This window comes from Squalius cephalus (assembly GCF_949319135.1).
Source record: "Squalius cephalus genome assembly, chromosome: 15".
In the NCBI taxonomy this organism is placed as follows: Eukaryota; Metazoa; Chordata; class Actinopteri; order Cypriniformes; family Leuciscidae; genus Squalius; species Squalius cephalus.
Window position 1 is genome coordinate 13,391,638 of NC_137136.1, and position 19,384 is coordinate 13,411,021.

Here is a 19,384-nt window from a genome sequence, read left to right on the forward strand (position 1 = left end):
AGGTTAATGTTTTGATAGACAAATTTGTAAAACAACAGAATGCTGAACAGGTATGACAGTGCAAATCTTGGCTATGGTATAAAAGATGCTGCAGTTTCGTAGCATTCACTAGGAGAGTTCTTGCATCCTAGAGAAGATGCAGAACATGGAAGAGATGACGCTCTTTTGTCTAACTGCCACACTGCTTAGCACCTCTCTGACATGTGGAAAGATTTCAGGTGAGTGTCTTTGGTCTAATCACAACATCACCTTTATGTTTACTGTCTGGGAGCTGTATTTTTATGGACTAGGAAATTCATTCACCTATTATTATTATTATAAATCTTTTACCTTTAGAATACCAGCTGGAGACAGAGAGTCTGAGTCAATGTGAGCAGCTCAGGTTTGTCAGTGCAGCTCAGGAACATGAGCACATCCCCCAGTGCTCTGAGGATGGCCGCTTCAGGTGCACTAACTGGACCGATGCTGTATATATCATCATATAAATGTACCATGGTATTTCCATGTTGCTTGTGAAAGTCTGAAAAAGAAATCCATTCTTGTAGGCATGTTCAGTGTAATCGTGGAGGTGGTGAATGTTGGTGCGTGAATGCAGAGGGAATTGAGATACCTGGGAGTCGACAAAATGGATCCACTGTTCATTGTAAGCCCTTCTTCATACTTCAACTTGACAACATGTCCTCTGTTTTAAAAAAAAAAGTGGCTTTACTTGCATTTGGGGTCCTTGAAAACCCTGATGTAAGACGTGAATAAATCTGTTTAAAAAAAATTAAAAAATTTCTATAATAAACATATTTGATTGAATGCCAGTCACATTTCTATGTTTACACTAGTGTTCAAAAAATTTGGTGTCAGTTAATTTTAGTTTATTTTAACTTATTTTTTTGCAAGATTGTTACATTGATTGATACTTTTATGAAGCAAGGATGCAGTAAATTGGTTTGAAAAAGTAAAGGCATTTACATTTACAAAACCTACTTGAATAGACAGTTCAATAGAACAGCATTTATTCCATCAAAGAATTCTAAAAAAAAATTCAGCATTTCCACAAAAATATTAAGCAGCACTACTCAATATTTATGATAAGAAATGTTTCTTGAGCAGCAAATCAGCATATTAGAATGATTTCTGAAGCATAATGTGACACTGAAGACTGGAGTAATGATGGTAAAAATTCAGCTTTGCAATCACAGGAATAAATGACATTTTAAAATATATTAAAATAGAAAATAAATTGTAATAATAATTCACAATATTACTGTTTTTACTGTATTTTTAATCAAATTAATGCATCCTTGGTCAGTATAAGAGACTTCATTCAAAAACATTTAAATAATCCTTCCAACCCTAAACTTTTAAACTGTAGTGTATTTGCTTGGTGTCTTTGGGAACCCAAACATAATCTTTGAGCAACCGCTTAAGGTCACAAGTCAACAACAGAGATATGGTTTTAATATTAAGCATGATTAACATATTAAAGAGAAGGTTTACATAAGGATTTAGTATAGTCATAAGTTATACGTGTCCACTGAATCATTTTAATTTCACTGAATTGACCGCACTCTGTCCTCACTATAGGTTTGACCTCATGCCAGCTCCAGAGACAACAGGCACTGCAGACTGGAGACGCAACCCTGGTGCCAGTGTGTTTGGACTCAGGTGAGTACGAGCAAGTGCAGTGTGATGCGTCCCGTGGCCAGTGCTGGTGCGTGGACCAAGAAGGCATGGAGATCTACGGAACCAGGCAAAATGGAAAACTCTTAAAGTGTGAGTTCACTTATTCAGTGTCGTATTCATTTGATTCCCTAGATGCATTAGATGAACAGTTTAGATGAGTCTCTAAATGAAAGATCAAGAGTTTTATCTGCTTATGTGTTTTCATAGCTATTTTAATCCTGACTCTTAAATGATGCTTAAATGGATACTATTAGTGATCAGATGTAAAATGATTCTAAACCCTTGACCCTAGGTCCTGGTGTTTGTGAGGTGAGACAGCGGCGACTCCTTCATGGTTTCGGAGAACCCTCTCCCCCTCAGTGCTCAGATGATGGGAGCTTTTTACCTGTGCAGTGCAAGTTTGTCAACACCTCTGACAGGATGATCTTTGATCTGTTACACACCTTTAACAGGTGAGACATGCCTTTTCTTCAAACCTTACAGTACCGCTCAAAAGTTTGGGGTCGATAAGTTTTTCTTTTCATTATTTTGAAGAAGTCTTGTAAACTCACCAAGGCTGCATTTATTTGATCAAAAATACAGGAAAAACAGTTATATTGTGAAATATTATTACAATTTAAATGAGTGTTTTCAATTTTAATATATTTTGAAATGTAATTTATTCCTGTGATGGCAAAGCTGAATTTTCAGCATCATTACTCGAGTCTTCAGTGTCACATGATCCTTCAGAAATCATTCTAATATGCTGATTTGGTGCTCAAAATGTTTCTTGTTATTATCAGTGTTGAAAACATGTGTGGTTCTTAATATTTTTGTGGAAACCATGATACATTTTAGTACTCTTTGCTGTATTTAAAGTTCAAACAGCATATATACATATCATTTTTTTTTTAAATCAATTCATTGCATTCTTGCTGAATAAATGTTCCTTTCTTTAAAATAATAAATACAAATCTTACCCCAAATTGTCAAATAAGGATTATTTTCTCATATGAAATTGTCATTTAATTGAATAAAGATTCCCTTCTGAAAGCTCTTTTAGTGAAGGGCTAGACATTTGCATCTGGGAAACCAGCCCAAGCATGCATGTTTTACCACTAGACTGCAGTATTGTGTCAGATAGAGGAAGCATTTGTAACTGTTTTCCCTTTTCCTAATTTTCCTGTTTTCTTTAGTTTAAAATACATCTACTCTAAGTGACTTATTTAACTGACGTTTCTTTTCATCAACAGAGACCCAGAAGTGTTCCAGACCTTTAGTGTTTTCAGAAAGGCCTACCCAGAGCTATCTAGTTATTGTTTCTGTGCAGACAGTCGTGGAAGAGAGATGCCAAGCACAGGTGATACACACCTCTTCCGTTACATTTCAGGTTACAGAACTGGGCCAAAAGTTCAAACCCAGCAAGGAGTGATCCATAAACTATCACCATTGTGCTCTCCCAAAGCAGTGAACTCTGTTTGCTCCTGGGCAACTGTCCCTGAAATAAGTGAACCATAAATCAAATTGTATTAAAGCATCACCTAAATGTCAAGTGTTGCTATGATTTTGTGTTGTCATTCAAGGATTAGTTTGGCCTGATCAAGTTGTGACATTTTGTGTGCTGTATTATGATAAATTGTTTTGATTGTGGTTTATCTAGGTGTGGAGCTGCTTTTGGATGAGGTGTACGACACAGCGTTTTCAGACCTGACTGCAGGAAGTGCATTTGCACAGTCAAACATGTATCGAATCCTACAGCGCCGCTATCTTGCTGTCCAGCTGGCCGTAAATGGGAAATTTAGATGTATGTAAAAAAAAAAAAACTATAGTGATGGTCATACACTGTAAAAATCATTTTCTTAATCTGTTTTTTTTTTTGCATTGTTTTACAGTAAAAATATGTAAATATCATTAAAGTTAAGCATTTTTGCTTCTCAGGTCAATTTAAGATGTTAATTTTTATTAGGTTTAAGTTTATTTTTTTTCATTTGCAAATAGCATTTTCTTTATTTAAACATAAACTTAATTACATTTTGTCACATTATGCTTTAAACAAGAACAATTTGCCCTCGCCCACAATTTTGCCATTATAAAATAAACTTAAATGTTTTTTGCAGTGACTAATAAATATTAGTTTCATGTACATGTAAGCATATCATTTGAGAAAAATATACTGTAAACTTTAAACAATAATTTGCAAAAAATGTATCTACTTTTCTTGTGATAAACAATTTTTTTTGTTTTTGTGGTGACTAAATAAACATTAGTTTCATGTACATGCAAGCATAGAATATGAAAAAACAATAAAATAATAATATACAGGCAGTGCAGGAATAAAATTTACCTCTTAGCATTTCTAACACTTGCTACATCTGTAAAATAGTACAGGTACTCAACCCAACAGTGCCCAACTCTTTTTGTATTCATAAGGTCCCACCCCATGCGAGAGTGAACGGGCCGCAGCTACTCAGGCTGGTAATTCCTTTGTACCCTCCTGTACTGATAATGGAGTGTATGTGCCAACCCAGTGTCAATCCGGTGGCCAGTGCTGGTGTGTGGATGCTGATGGCAAAGAGATCTTTGGCACACGGCAGTATGGACTACCAAAATGTAGTGAGTTTGGCCTTAATTGCATTTGTGTGTATTTCACGGTATATTTCATACTTATGTGCCATGATGGCCTTTCAGCATCTCTAGTAACAGTAAATCTTGATTTTATCAATCCGTAACATTGAGTAGGTAGTCAAATAGTACATAATTAAAGTAAAAATACATCTGTAAACACATTGTGAACTACTCGAATTAATCCAATCTAGCAGTTGAAATTCATACTTTAATTGTACATTTTATTCTATAATATTAGTGATCTTTAAGCGTATTTAATTGATTTTACCTGCCAAGGGACCGATGAATCAAAATCTAATTTTTAAGTTCTGATAGTTTATGGTTTAGCGGTCCCTTAAAATTTTTAAGTAGAATGGAGTTTGTGCACTGACTAATGTTGTTTCTCTTGTTTGTTTAGGCACTGGAGTGAAAGACTGCCTGTCTGAGAGGAGACAAGCCCTCTCCAGGCTTTTTTATGGCCCAGCTGGAGACTTCAGCAAGAGCAACGTGTTCTCCGTTTCCAAAGACACCCTCTCTTTTCTTGGTACTTGCAGTCCTGAATTCCAGGAGCTTTTGGCCAACTCTGGTCTTCTGCAGTCGTTGCCAGAGTTGGAGCGTCCAAATGTCAGAGAAATCCTGGCAGAGCTCCTTCAAGGGATGTTTCCCTCTGGGGCTCTTGCCCTAAAAGCTATTGCTCTTGCCCCGAATCCCAAGAGACTCCAGGAGAATCTCTTTGGAGGAAAGTTCCTGAAGAATGCTGGCAATTTCAACTTCACTGGCAATGTTGGAAACAGTGGTACATTGAGTTTCAGTCAAGTTTTTAGTCAAGTTGGTCTGATGCAGGCCGGGACCGGCTTGATGCAGTTGGCCAAGACCTTCGCAGACGACTCTGCCAGTCTTAATATAGACCAGGAGATTTCTGATGCGTTTGGTCGTTCTGTAAACCTGAAAATCAACCGAGATATGATTAAACTTTTTTCAATGGCTCTTGAGAATGAGCAGTTTCTCACTACCCTTCGAGAGGCCATCAAACAGCTGAAGGCAAATGAAAGCACCCAGTTGGGTCAACTGTTTCGTGCAATTTTCCAGAAATCAGATGTTTGTAAGTCTGTGACTTCCACCTTGACTTCATACATACCCCAGTGCACTGAGAATGGACTATACCAAGAAGTTCAATGTCAGGGCACAGAGTGTTGGTGTGTGGACTCTCGTGGTCTGGAGATAACAGGTTCTCGCACTACTGGGTCCAGACCGAGATGCTTATCCCAGTGTGAGAAAGAACGTAAGATGGCTATTGCAGTCAAAGCTAGTAGTTCTGCAGGATCTGAGGTCTTCATTCCTAAATGTGAGACTGATGGTGCTTACGTAGCAAGACAGTGCCTTGGCAAAAGTTGTTTCTGCGTGGACCGATCTGGAACAAAACTCAGCATTCAGAGTTCAGGAAGCTCTCTTCAATGTGAGTCTGAACACTAAACACAGATGATTAATTACAGAGCTATGTTCATTCATTTAATTAAACACACATTAAATGATCTGGCTCATATGTAATAGACAACCAGCCAAAATGTATGCATTATAGAGACATCTTGTTTTATGGAGCTTAGGTGCTTTCAATTTTGCAAGGCTTCTTCTCAAAGTTTTGCTATTTGCTTTTCATTTATTTTACTCTCAAAATTGTCGGTGTACTTTTTAAGCTGAATGTGGAACACATTTCATAGTCAGCCTTATGTAACCTACACTGGTAAATTTTTTACCTGTAGGGGTACAGTAGCTTGTCACTGGGGAAGTACCCTTAAAGGGACAACTTTGTACCTTATCTACCCCTAAAGGTGCATATTTGTATCTTAGAGTACTACTAGGGTCCTTTTAGTGATAATGTTGTTGTTGGTACAATGTTGTCTCTTGAAGGGTACTGTCCCAATGACTCTCTGAAAGTGTATAAAAGCGCATTTCTGTCTCAGAGTTAATTGTGGCACTATGTAGATATTGTGACTTATTTTCCATAATTGTGACTTTATACTCATTCCTGTTGTTCAGAATTTAGAGGATAAACCAAAATCTGCCAAATGCATAAATATAAATGTTATATCTTGCAATTGTGATCTCATCATTGCAGCTTTAATCTCATAATTGAACCTTTAGTTCTCAGAATTGCGACTTTATTTCTCAGATTTACATAATGAACTACATAATGGCTGCAGAAACCGGAAATGCACCATAATGCCATGCAGTGTATTGACACCAAAAGCCCTTTGCTATACAGAAATGGCATCATTTTAACACTGATTATACAAATCTGAAATGAACAACTTGGATTGACATGTTAATATTAAGTTTCATGATTTAAAATATGTTGTGATTTGATATTATCCTCTATTGATCTTCCAAAGGTCCAACAAGCTGCCAGGCTACAGCGATCCAGAAATTCCTGTCCACAATCCGCTCTGTTCTCACAGATCCATCTTCTGTAACCCAGCTTTCTGAAGTGTACATACCTCGTTGTGCATATGATGGCAGCTGGAACCAGATCCAGTGCGATGGACCTCCAGAACAAGTGAATGAGTTCTACCGTGAGTGGGTTCAGATCATAAATTCTGGACAAGACCTGCCCGTCTCAGAACTTCTTGGAATTCTGCGAGCCTATGCAAGAAACACTGAAGCAATGGCATCATTCCGAGCCTTAGTATCTGAATTGTTCAAGGCTGGGCACCACAGAGTATTCCCTGTCCTGGCGAGATTTGAGAAGTTCTCTGATGTTCCATCTGACTTGTTAGAAGGGAGCGTTGAGGCCAATTATGGACCATCAGTTTTTCTGAACCCGTTATCTTTCTGGAGACTGATCAGAAGAGAAGATTCTGGTTATCCAGGTCCGCTATCAGACTTCAGTGTTCCTCTTGGGAGCTTTCACCTGCGTCAATGCTGGTGCGTTAACCCTCAAGGAAACATGCTAGCAGATAGCAAGGCTCCTGTTGGACAAATTCCCAAATGTGAGTTATACACAATAGTAATTAATATATGTAGTAGCATTACTATCTGCTCAAGTATTGCTTTATAATCTATTTAAATCATCTTCATAATATCTCATTTGTGTGTCTCTTCAGGTCCAGGTCCATGCTCTATGGTTCAAAGCCAGGTCTCTGAGTTCCGGAAGCAGGCTGAGGAACTAATCTTTGCTTCGAACAACTCGCATGTGCCTGTGGGTTACGGTTTCCTCCTGGCTGAGAGTGCCTATCTAAGCCCTGTGGAGCTGGAGCAGACACGGTCCTCAAAGATCCCCATCACTCAAACTCTGCTGAGCAACATCAACTCAGCATTGAGACTCGCAGCTCATTCCAGTACAGTCTTTTGTTTTATCTGTCTCAAAATGAAAGTTAAAAGATGCTGCAGAAGAAAGTAACGCTTGAGAAAACCCTGGAAATGAAGTGTCCCAAATGATTCACTATACACTATGCACTTATACACTATACTTATGCACTATGGACTCAACTGTGTAGTGTATGAATTTTATAAGGTTATTTTGTCATTCAACAAGTCTGATAGCCCCTCCCCCTTCTGCTATGTAATTAAACATTCCACACTTCGTTTCTTTGGTTATTTGCTATAAAGCTCTACCCACACTTTTATTAAATATGTATTAAATATGCTTTTGCTTCTCGACAGCCCTACATTTCTACTGGCAGAGCAGAATGATGGCCAGTGACAAAGACAGACAAAGTTTAATGCTGGGGTACCAGCCCTACATCCCACAGTGTGATGCTTATGGCCAGTGGCTGCCCAATCAGTGCCACCAAAGCACAGGTGAGACCATACTCCGGTACTTCTTACTTCATATAAACAGCTTGGCACATACACTACACAGTTTAAAAGTTTAGGGTCGGTAAGATGTTTTAATGTTTTTTCAAGTCTATTATACTCTCCAATGCTGCATTTATTTGATAAAAAGAAATACAGTAAAAACAGTAATATTGTGAAATATTATTTCAATTTAAAATAACTGGATTCTATTTTATTTATTTTTAAATGTTATTTATTCCTGTGATGGCAAAGATGAATTTTCAGCATCATTATTCCAGTCTTCAGTGTCACATGATCCTTCAGAAATCATTCTAATATGCTGTTTTGGTGCTCAAGATAAAGTTCTTATCATCATTTTTTAATTTTATTTCAGGCCTCTTTGACTAGAAAGTAAAAAGATTTTTTTGTTACAATGTAGAAGTCTTTACTGTCATTTTTTAATAAATTTATTACATACTTGCTGAATAAAAATATGAATTTCTTTAAAAAAATCTTGCTGATGCCAAACTTTTGAACAGTAGTATACTTCTGCCAAAAGAAAACATTGAAATATTTATTTGTGGATAATTTTCATGTTTTGCTCTGTCTGATATCATAGGTCACTGTTGGTGTGTTGATGAGGAGGGCAGATACATCACAGGTTCTCTGATGTCTCGTTCTGCGGCCCCTCAGCAGTGTAAGAGTCCAATCTCATGTTTTTCTCAAATCTTTTCAATAATAATCAAGGTTGTTAGGGTGAACTGCTAGTTTTACTTATGGGTTTTATCATTTAACCTGCAAGCTGACTTGTAATAATTGTTCTCCCAGGTCAAACTACATGCCAAAGGCTCCAAAGTCATTTCCTGCTTTCTGATTGGATGCAAACAAGCTCTAATATCACTTTCACATATAGCCCCTCATGTGAGGAGGTAAGGCCTTCTTTTTGTGGTTATTTAGGTTGTACTGTACATAAAAAGTACATTCAATAATAACTACTGAAGGTTTGCATTTCATGTGTATCTGTCTCATTGTTTGTGTGCACATATCTCTGTAGGATGGCGAGTTTTCAATACTCCAGAAGACCAGTTCAGGCCATTCGCAGGGGTTGTGCGTGAGTCCAATAACCGGACAAGTCATCCAACCCGCCATCGCCGATCCCTCTGGAGAACTGCAATGTAATCCATCCATCCATCCATCCATCCATCCATCCATCCATCCATCCATCCATCCATCCATCCATCCATCCATCCATCCATCCATCCATCCATCCATCCATCCATCCATCCATCCATCCATCCATCCATCCATCCATCCATCCATCCATCCATCCATCCATCCATCCATCCATCCATCCATCCATCCATCCATCCATCCATCCATCCATCCATCCATCCATCCATCCATCCATCCATCCATCCATCCATCCATCCATCCATCCATCCATCCATCCATCCATCCATCCATCCATCCATCCATCCAACTATGCTTAAAATGAATATATAGTTCATAGAAATGCTACCCTGTACATCTTAACATATGGGGTCATGACCACAGGGTTAAGAATTTTCACCTGAGCCAAAAAACTATTCCTAGCATCTGATTGGTTGATAAGAATGATGTTCCAGCACCAACATTAAGTACCGTGTCTGGTAGCAAGGTGTTGAGAAATGAACCACGTCAGTCCTTTGTATTATTTTGTGTGCTGTAGGTCCAGGTTGGTGTTCTCTACAGAAGACTCTGGCATTGCAGAGAGAAATCGGTGTGGGGTATGAGCCTGAATGTGTGCGGGACGGGCAGCGGTTCTTACCCCTGCAGTGTGACCTGTCCAACTGTTGGTGTGTTTCTCAAAGTGGAAAGGAGCTGCCGAAAACACGAACCTCTCGCAGCACAGGACAAACCCCAGCCTGTGATAGTAAGTGAATTAGGTCACACTTTGCATTTCTTTAAAGTCGGCATGAAATGGAGGTTGCGATAGTCTTTTCTTCCCTATTGTTAAATGCATACACAAGTGAAACGGCTTCTCAAACAAGAAAAAAATGTAGGGTGGTACTTTATTTTGTCAATCGGGAATTGATTGGATAGTTGTGGTTTGTTATTGCTGTGATTTCATGTGAGTGACAGGTTGTCCTGCCCTCTAACCGGTAAATGTCATCAGAGAAGAGAAGGGATGTCACTGTTATTTTGATTAAAGCTTGCGAATGAAGATAAATAAATAAATAAAAATATAAAATACAGTAAAAACAGTAATATTGTGAAATATTATTACAGATTTTCTATTTGAATATATTTTAAAATGTAGTTTATTCTGGTGATGGCAAAGCTGAATTTTCACTATCATTACTCCAGTTTTCAGTGTCACATGATGCTTCAGAAATCATTCTAATATGCTGATTTGGTGCTCAAGAAACATTTCTCATTATTATCAATGTTGAAAACAGTTGTGCTGCTTAACATTTTTGTGGAAATGGTTATATATTTTTTTAAGGATTTTTTGATTAATAAAAAGTTAAACGAACAGTATTTATTTGCATTTATTAAATAGTAATATTTTGTAACATTATAAATGTCTTCATTGTCACTCTAGATCAATTTAATGCTTCCTTGATGAATAAAATAGTTATTTTCTGTCATTTTATTAGTCTTACCACAAATGTTTGAATGGTATCATTCAAAAATGTAAAAAAAAAAAAATGTTAAGCAGCATTGATAATAATAAATGTTTCATATGCTTGTGCAACATGAATTTCCCTTATTTATTTCCTTTTTCAGTTGATTTAGTTGACTTCAGTTTTGGCATATGCTTATGTCAACAAGAATTTGCCTTATTTGTTTCCCTTTTCAGTTGATTTTGTTGACTTCAGTTTTGGCATATGCTTATGGCAACATGAATTCCCCTTATTTGCTTTCCCTTTTCAGTTCCTGAGTGCTCCCTTCCATACGGAGACATTTCCCATGGTGCCATTCTTTGTAGCACTGTGAATGTTACGGGCCAGCAGACACAGCGCTGTGAGCTGTTCTGTGACCAAGGTTATGTCAACACCCTTCCTGTCGCCAGCTTCCTGTGTGATCCACAGGCGAAAAACTGGCTTGATGATGCTCCACTGTCTTACGCCTGCCAAAGTAAAGGCCACACACACAATGTTCTATTTACCTGTTAAAATGCTCACAGGTTGTTGCTGTATTTCTTTTTGGGATTTGTCTTTCTATGAAGTCTTGTTGCTCTAATTACTGAGCGTCTGTGTGGTTATGATGTCAATCAGAGCCTCAGGTTTTGCAGACAGTGCAGGTGTCCTTAGAGCTACAGATGTTCCTGGCTGAGGGCCAAAAGAGTTGCAGCGTGTTAAGTGTTGAGCTACAGGCTGCTTTGCTGCGAGACATGAGAGCTACAGGTCTCTGCAGCTTACAGGTACAATACACACAGTCTGCTTTGAGATATATCGTATATATTCATGTATAAAAACACATTTTTAATGTGTGACAAAAAATAAGCATAATATAATAAAGACAACATGGGTTATACTTTATTTTAAGGTCTCCTTGTTACAGTGCAGCTATACATTTAAGTACGGAGTAATATTAATTAACAACATGTACTCACTATACAATTAGGGCTAGAGTTTGGTTTTGGGTTAGTAGCGTGTAATTATGTATAATTTACTGTTATTACTACAGTAAGTATATGTAACTAGGACTCTGTAAAACAGTGTTACCACAACATGTTTTAAAATCAAATATCTGGCTTTTATTTTGTCATTCTCCTAAAGCCAAAGCAAATTATTTAAAACAAAAATTTTTATTTGAAAATATTTATATTGTGTTAAGTTTGCAGTGTATGTTTTTATCTACCCACTATTAATGTGTGTACCGTAATATTAAATGATTAAATCTTTGAAATGATTAAACTCATTAAACTTATAGTTAAAACTATGGCTGTCAATAGAATAAAAATACCATGATTATTAGTAAATATGTGTCAAAATGGTTGTATTATCAAATACAAAATAATTCTAATAAAATATATTTGTTTAAAAATATTTATTTAATATATTAATTTAACTTTGAAAAAAAAAAAAAAAAATCCTCTTAAATTTACCATAAACCCCCTGGCTTTTATGGAGCCCTTAAAGGGACATGGTCATAAAAAAAAAATATATTTTAGCTTTTGCATTGGCTTGCAGAAGTTTTGCTCTCCCCTGAGAATCTTTGTGTTTGCTCACCAAACTTTTGCATTCTTTGCTAGTAAATGCAAACTTTTGTGGGAACACAAAACTTTTGGAGCGAACGCAAGCTTTCTTGAGGGAACACATTTTTTTTGCAAATGAACCGAAAACAGTTGAAAAATATTTTTATCATCACCATTTCTTTTAGGGACTTCGTAGGGGATTCCCAAACAGTGATTTCTCCACTTATACTAGTTTAGATGGACAAGTACATTTTTACTTAGCCTACAATATTAGATTTACTGCAAATGTCATGTAGGTATCTTTGGCCTACAGTACAACATCAACAAATTGTGCAGATCTCTAAAACTACAGATACAACTTCTTTTGAATGTTTGTTTATGTGTCTTAGCTGACCTCATCCGGCCAGACCAGCTCCGTTGCAGTCTGTGACGAGTCATCTGTGTCTATTGAGTGTTTGACTGATAAGGAGGTCACTGTGCGCATCACCTTTAGGGCCCGCCTCTCTGACCTGCCAATAACATCTCTCCCTGATCTTCATGATATTGGTGAGAGCAGCCTTTCAAATATCTAATGCCAAATGTTTAATTTCACACTCACATTACTCTGAATCATTGATGTGTTTTATTATTCCATGTACTTTTCTTTCTAAATATTCCATGTTTATTTTTTTCAGATATAGCACTTAGTGAAGAGAGACTGCTAAACAGTGTGAAGGCATTAATCCGAAGTGGGTCATACCTGTCCATCTTCCTCTCTGACGGTTCTCTCGCTTTCTCTAGTCCTCCCTCATTTAGCTGCATGGCTGGCTATAAGCGGCTCCCACAATCCACTGGGTGTGGTAGGTTGGCTTCTGTACCATTTGGTCATCTTAATGACAGACTGGCCTGTATACCATAAAAAAAGGCTTTACTAGTGTTTCTGAATATGCTATATAGTTCTATAACTGATGCACATTTTAGCTTACGGGCATGTACGAAAAAAGAAATGTGGTGTGCAAAAATGTGTAAATGTATTTGTGAAGGTTTATGTAATATTTCAAACTGCACACAACTTCTTCTCTATTATTAATCTTCCCTTCTGTATCTGTCAAACTTTCTCTTCTTTTTCCACTCTGCACCATCCTTACTCATGCTCAATCACTCTGCTTCTTGCGTGTTTGTTTTTATCCTCTCTCACGCACAGTGTTGTGTCCAGCTGGTTCATTTTCCAGTGGTGGTGTGTGTACTCCGTGTCCACGTGATACATTTCAAGAGGAAGAAGGGCAGGTCTTCTGCTCTCCCTGCCCTGTGAGAACATCCACTGTGGCCCAGGGAGCCTTCAGTGCTTCTCATTGTGAGTAAAGGCCAAAACAAATCAGCCCAGCCCAAGTGCCAACTGTCACACAAATTCAAGAACAGCAGGTGTAGATGGTTACAGTTATACATGACAGCTCTGTCGAAATGTAGATCATAGGTTTCAGAGGCAGAAGAGTGACCAAATAGGAATATTGATTTTTTTCACTTGTGATTTTTCATGGTTTAAAATTTTGTTTTCTATTTGTCCTCTCTCTATCTGAATACTCTCAAGGTCTTACTGAGTGCCAGCAGAGTAAACTGAGTTGTACAAATAAAGGGGATTTTCTGTCAGCCCAGGAGCACCCCGTGTCTGGCAGATGGTTGTGTGTCTCCCCACAGGGAGAGGAACTTACTTGGACGTCTTCTGATGGTCCAGTGACAGTTGAAGAGTGCAAAGGTACATGCTACAGTCAGCGTTAAGGAGTAGAAATCACTAAAAATAGCAATGCTGCAACATTTTTATACAGTGTGACAGTAGTTCAGGTGTTTTTAAAGTGTAGCCAAATTATAAAGTTGGCACAGAATGAAAATGCACTATTTTTGTATTTTCTAAATGCATGTTATTGATCACATTGTGAACAATTCATCCATGCATTTGTTTCATTTTTAAAAGCCTTTTTGACTTTTGATAATTTTGATTAAAATGTCATAACTCAATTTTTCTCTCTAGTGACGTATGCTAGACATAATTTAGTCCCTAACAACTGATGGATAGAACCAAGCCTCTAACCTACTTGAATTTTCTTTATTGATAATCCATTATACTCAAGTGTACATAATAATACGGAAGAAAAGACCTATTACTAGTTCTATTTCACTGCGACTTTAAATTCCACTATTTGTTACTATATTTTTGATTCAGTTACGTCGATGAATTTGTTTCTAATTGTTTTCGGTATTTGGTGTAAATTTACCCTAACCTAAGATCTTAATAAAAAGACGCCAGATAAATGATTGTAAAAAGTAAATCAAATGACAGTGGTAGTTTTATATTCTAAAAGATATTGCTTTCTTAAATAACTTGTTAGTAACTTGTAGTCTACCTAACTACTAGTGTAGCTAAACTTGGAGAGCTACAATTTGCTTATCACAAGGCTTCATTATTGCTTTAACAGTGCTTAAGTAGATCAGTAAATCTTTATCAGTATGAAAGCACAATACATAAATGTATTTGTGTGTTCAGAATATCACTCTTTGTGTGTTTGCAGTAATGGAAAAGTTTGTTGTGGTTGCTCCTTCCTCCCTGCTGCTGAAATCAGAGAGTGCTGATATACTGAGCTCTGATTCCTCAACCCAGCCAAAGGAAACACAGCTCAGGAAGTGTGTGCTTGGTGAGATACACTGTTAAATATTGCAGCTATGCACCTGTTCTTAATTATTTAGATGTGTTCTCACACTCTGCATGACTAAAGTTGATCTCATCCCTGATCTCTGATAGATTGTGCCCTGGAAGATTCATGCCAACATGTTGCTATTTTCAGTAAAGAAGAGAAAACTTACTGTGAGCTGTACAGCACCAGTACAGATAATGTTGAATGCAGGACCTCTGAACAAGTATGACCAAAACGCATTCACACTTTACCCCATGTGAATTGTATGCAGTGTATTTGTTAATGATGCATATTTGTATCTTAAATTTGAAATTTTGCATTACAGAAATGATTTTCTGTGATGTTTTTGAAAATGGTCTTACCAAAAGACCCCTAACTTTTGAATGGTATCAGACATTCATCATATTTAAGAATTATTTCCAGTGTTATATCTGGCATTGGGTCTTTTTTGCCTTGGTGGCACTCATATCTCCTTTCCCAAAAGTGACATGATTATTACAAAAAATGGAAGAAAAACAAAGTATTGCGGTTTGCATTTCAGAGCAAAGGGTTTCTGGGAAATGATGGTGCTGAGACGTTCCAGACTCTCCACTGTGTTTTGAAAATAAAAGGAGATGAACCCAATCTGACGGTGCTGAGAAAGAAAGGTAAGATCATCAGCTATTGGTTATATCCCTTATGTTCTCAGTTTGGTTAGTTGTTGTGAGTCACCTGGACCATGTGTTGGTTACACACTGCAGTAAAATGTGGTGATGCATCAAATGTGGGGAGAGTTTGAGTTTGTCTAAATAGAGAATTAACTATCCTAGGAGACAAAGAGTCTAATACAATGAAATATAATCAACATATGATATCATAATTGAGCTGTAGTCCCAAAGATTAAGTTTTGGTTTGAAAGTAATGATTTGAACAAAGCAGTCTAGTCATCCATGGACACAAGAATAAAGAAAATTGTCATTAAAAACATTCCGCAGGCTTGTTCTGTTAACAGATACATATTTTTCCATGTGAAATAAACGACTTGATACTTTGAGACTTCTCTCAGGAACGGAGCTCCCAGTTTCTGATTATTTTTGGCAACCCACAGGCATTTAGATGCACTTGTGTTTCTTGGCCACGACTTAAAGAATCTCTGTTCTTCTTTCTTTCTCTTTTGACAAAAGGTTATGAATTCAGCACAGCAGGCCTGAAGAGTTTTGAGAGGCTGAGTTTCCGTAAGTCCGGTTCTGGAGTGTATCAGACGCTTGTGTTTGATGCACGTGGATCCACTCTGGCTGACGTCCATCGTTTCTGCGTCAACTCCTGCAGTCGTGAGAACTGCTGTGATGGATTCATCCTGAATCAGAATGTCCTCGATGGAGGTCAGAGACGCTCTCACTCATTAGGAGCAGATGTAGCTTCTTTCCACTATTCTAACACCAAAATCACTGGGAGACAAAACCAAAAGGGCCAGTGGCGACACGCATCTTGAACTGTTTCTTTAATACTTCCAAAAAACTTTGACAATTATATATTTCAATATTTTATATATATATTATGAAATGTATTTTTAAATAAAATGTTCTTTAAAAAATATTTTTATTATATTATATATATATATATATATACAACCATTATTTTTATTTTTTTTAGATCAGTCAGATTTTTAAATTTTTTTGAAAGAAATCTCTTCTGCTTACCATGGCTGCATTTATTTGATTGAAATGCATCATAAACAGTAATTTTGCGGATTATTTTTACAATTTAAAAAAGCTGTTTTCTATTTGAATATATTTTAAAATGCAGTTTATTCTGGTTATTGAAAAACTGAATTGTCAGCATCATTACTCCAGTCTTCAGTGTCACATGATCCTTTAGAATCATTCTAATATGCTGATTTGCTGCTCAAGAAACATATATTACTATCATCATCAATGTTAAAAACAGTTGTGTACAATATCTTTTCAGGATTCATTGATGACCAGAAAGTTCAAATGAACAGCATTTATCTGAAATAGAAAGCCTTTGTAACATTATAAACATCTTTACTGTAACTTTTGATCAATTTAATGCATCCTTGTTAAATAAAAATATTAATTTCTTTCCAAAAAAATTTTTCTTACTGACTCTGAACTTTTGAAAGGTAGTGTATAATGTTACAAACTCTTTATATATAAAGATTTTTTAAATGTATAAAAATAATCACATCAGTTTTTGTTAAAAGTTATCAAAGTATAATAATCCAAATACAATCTGAATCAGAAAAGGTGAGTGAGGGTTCACATCTGTGTGTTACGTTGTTAAATGATTTTGTGTCCTGTGTTGCAGGCTCTATCATGTGTGGGCTCCTGAGCGCTCCTTCAGTGCTGCAGTGCAGCGAGACAGACTGGGACGTGAGGAACGTGGCCTCCTCCAAACGCATCTGTGGTGCTGGTGTCCAATACAGCAAACAACTGAAACGTTTCACTTTCAACTTTGGTGGACAGAACTTCACCATCAGTATGAGTCCCACATACACACTCCAGATTTCATAACTGCAAATGTACACAAATGTTTAATTGTTGTTTAAAAATTGCACAGCATGGTTCAGCTGTTATTTGACCTTTATCAATTGTTTAGTTTTTCCAGCGCTTACTCTCTATTGCATCATTCTGCCCCACCCCGTACCAATTTCATAAACTCACTAATACAAACACTTGATTGTATGCTATATCAAGATTTATGAATTGATGGGCATTGTAATGAAAATGAACATTTCTTGCAGCTGATGCAGCCTTACCGGCATCCAGCAAAAATAAAACTGGTTATCAGGAAACTCTCATCAGTTTCCAACGTGTCTACATCTGGAAAGGTTTGGACATACTCTGCATGCATGAGCAGGACACCAATAAAGCATTTTAAATGCCTGTCATAAACAAAAGTATATATTTTGATTAAATGTGCTCATGTATAGCCATAAACTTATAATTTATGTTCTCAGAGTCTGATATGAACACACGTCCTCCCTCTGCTTGCAGTGGATCAGCTGTTGTAGAGGATTCCAGAATCGTACTTTCTGGTACGAATGAGTGAAATTAAGCCAAACTTATATAACTTAATATAACTATATATATATATATAATATATATATATATATATATATACTTGTATATACTTGAGCATTTTTGTCTTTTTGTGCTTAAAAGTACCCTTAGAACTTTGTACTTTTTAAATGGTATTAATAATATTTATTTTATTGGTATTTAATAAAGTCTAATTTCTGTTTCTATTGTATTGTCCACTTAGACTCAGTAAAGGAGGCTTTTGGTGTTCTGGAGAGTGGTGATATAAAAGTCGACCCAGAGAGGAAACTGCCTAGTCAGCTTTACTGGATCTTTAAACACCAGTACACTTTCCAGGAAGCTCAGCTGTTGTGCCTAAAACGTAAGATGCACAACGTTTGCTTACAATTATATAGTTAGTGAATGTCTGTGTAGTGCAACAATGTTTCCCTTTCTATTCTTTGAATATGGGTGATGGGTTTCAGGGTGTGAAGAAGAAGAGCTGTGTCATGTGTCCGACATTCGCGATGAAGGCCCTCTGTATTTTGCGTGTGTATTGTATCCTGACACACGTGTGTGTGGGGCGTATGACAAACCTCTCAGACAGGCATGCAGTTTTGTGATGGCACAGAGTCTTCAGACTGCATACCAGAAGAAAGGTGAGTCGTTTATACACAAAATGCCATGCGTCACTGCAATGAAACCGAGACAATGAAATTTATGATAAAAAAATATGATAATTTGGACACACTTTAGATTAGGGTCTAATTCTCATTTTAACTAACTATTAACTACAACTTTTGCCTCAATAAATTCTTAATTACTGGTAATTAATAGTTAGTAAGATAGTTGTTAGGTTTTGGGTAGGATTAAGGGATGTAGAATATGGTCAAGCAGAATAAGGCATTAATATGTGCTTTATGAGTAATAATAAACAGCCAATATCCTAGTAATATGCATGCTAAAAAGCAACTAGTTAATAGTGGGAATAGGATGCTAAACTAAAGTGTTACCGACAATTTTTATTATGCAATTCCATTACGCAGTACACCAAGTACATTAGACTTTGTTTTCTAATTTGATTTTGTTTTCATAACCCATTATCCTCAAATAATCACGTATACACTATATATGTATATAATGCTTTCATATTTCTCAGCATTAGCTGTCAGTTTTCAGAGACTTTTCTCTGTGATTGGGTTTTGCATTACCTAATGCAAGTCTCATGACCGTGGTTTACTGTAAAGTCTGAAGTCAACACTTTCTTTGTGACTGAGTCTTTCTGTCATTTACTTTAATTGTTTTCAGATATGATCCTAGCAACTGAACATGAAATGCCGATGATTCAGATGTTTGTATAGCTGGAGCTTGATAGAGACAGAGGGTAAAAGGGCAAAGTGAGACACTGATGATGGATAAATTATGGCTAGTTTGAAGAGATTTTTTTGAATTGTGTGTGTATATACAATTGTAGTTATGAC

General features: G+C 36.8%; 1 protein-coding gene across 1 annotated transcript in view; it reads left to right on the top strand.

Annotated features, from left to right (window-relative positions):
- Positions 1 to 136: 136 nt before the first annotated feature.
- Positions 137 to 19,384, top strand: part of tg (thyroglobulin) — a gene marked incomplete at its 5' end in the record, with an annotated part of 34,574 nt that continues 15,326 nt past the window's right edge. Inside the window, 31 exons of the mRNA XM_079894015.1 lie at positions 137 to 218; positions 337 to 445; positions 546 to 643; positions 1,579 to 1,767; positions 1,970 to 2,129; positions 2,910 to 3,016; positions 3,317 to 3,460; positions 4,087 to 4,269; positions 4,679 to 5,716; positions 6,651 to 7,247; positions 7,362 to 7,595; positions 7,921 to 8,058; positions 8,654 to 8,731; positions 8,863 to 8,963; positions 9,089 to 9,209; positions 9,743 to 9,946; positions 10,951 to 11,154; positions 11,295 to 11,440; positions 12,607 to 12,763; positions 12,892 to 13,056; positions 13,401 to 13,550; positions 13,785 to 13,949; positions 14,761 to 14,883; positions 14,991 to 15,106; positions 15,425 to 15,530; positions 16,047 to 16,244; positions 17,191 to 17,361; positions 17,627 to 17,713; positions 17,843 to 17,920; positions 18,148 to 18,285; positions 18,389 to 18,562. Coding sequence (XP_079750141.1) covers positions 137 to 218; positions 337 to 445; positions 546 to 643; positions 1,579 to 1,767; positions 1,970 to 2,129; positions 2,910 to 3,016; positions 3,317 to 3,460; positions 4,087 to 4,269; positions 4,679 to 5,716; positions 6,651 to 7,247; positions 7,362 to 7,595; positions 7,921 to 8,058; positions 8,654 to 8,731; positions 8,863 to 8,963; positions 9,089 to 9,209; positions 9,743 to 9,946; positions 10,951 to 11,154; positions 11,295 to 11,440; positions 12,607 to 12,763; positions 12,892 to 13,056; positions 13,401 to 13,550; positions 13,785 to 13,949; positions 14,761 to 14,883; positions 14,991 to 15,106; positions 15,425 to 15,530; positions 16,047 to 16,244; positions 17,191 to 17,361; positions 17,627 to 17,713; positions 17,843 to 17,920; positions 18,148 to 18,285; positions 18,389 to 18,562 — 5,761 coding nt within the window. The remainder of the gene's footprint in view (positions 219 to 336; positions 446 to 545; positions 644 to 1,578; positions 1,768 to 1,969; positions 2,130 to 2,909; positions 3,017 to 3,316; positions 3,461 to 4,086; positions 4,270 to 4,678; positions 5,717 to 6,650; positions 7,248 to 7,361; positions 7,596 to 7,920; positions 8,059 to 8,653; positions 8,732 to 8,862; positions 8,964 to 9,088; positions 9,210 to 9,742; positions 9,947 to 10,950; positions 11,155 to 11,294; positions 11,441 to 12,606; positions 12,764 to 12,891; positions 13,057 to 13,400; positions 13,551 to 13,784; positions 13,950 to 14,760; positions 14,884 to 14,990; positions 15,107 to 15,424; positions 15,531 to 16,046; positions 16,245 to 17,190; positions 17,362 to 17,626; positions 17,714 to 17,842; positions 17,921 to 18,147; positions 18,286 to 18,388; positions 18,563 to 19,384) is intronic.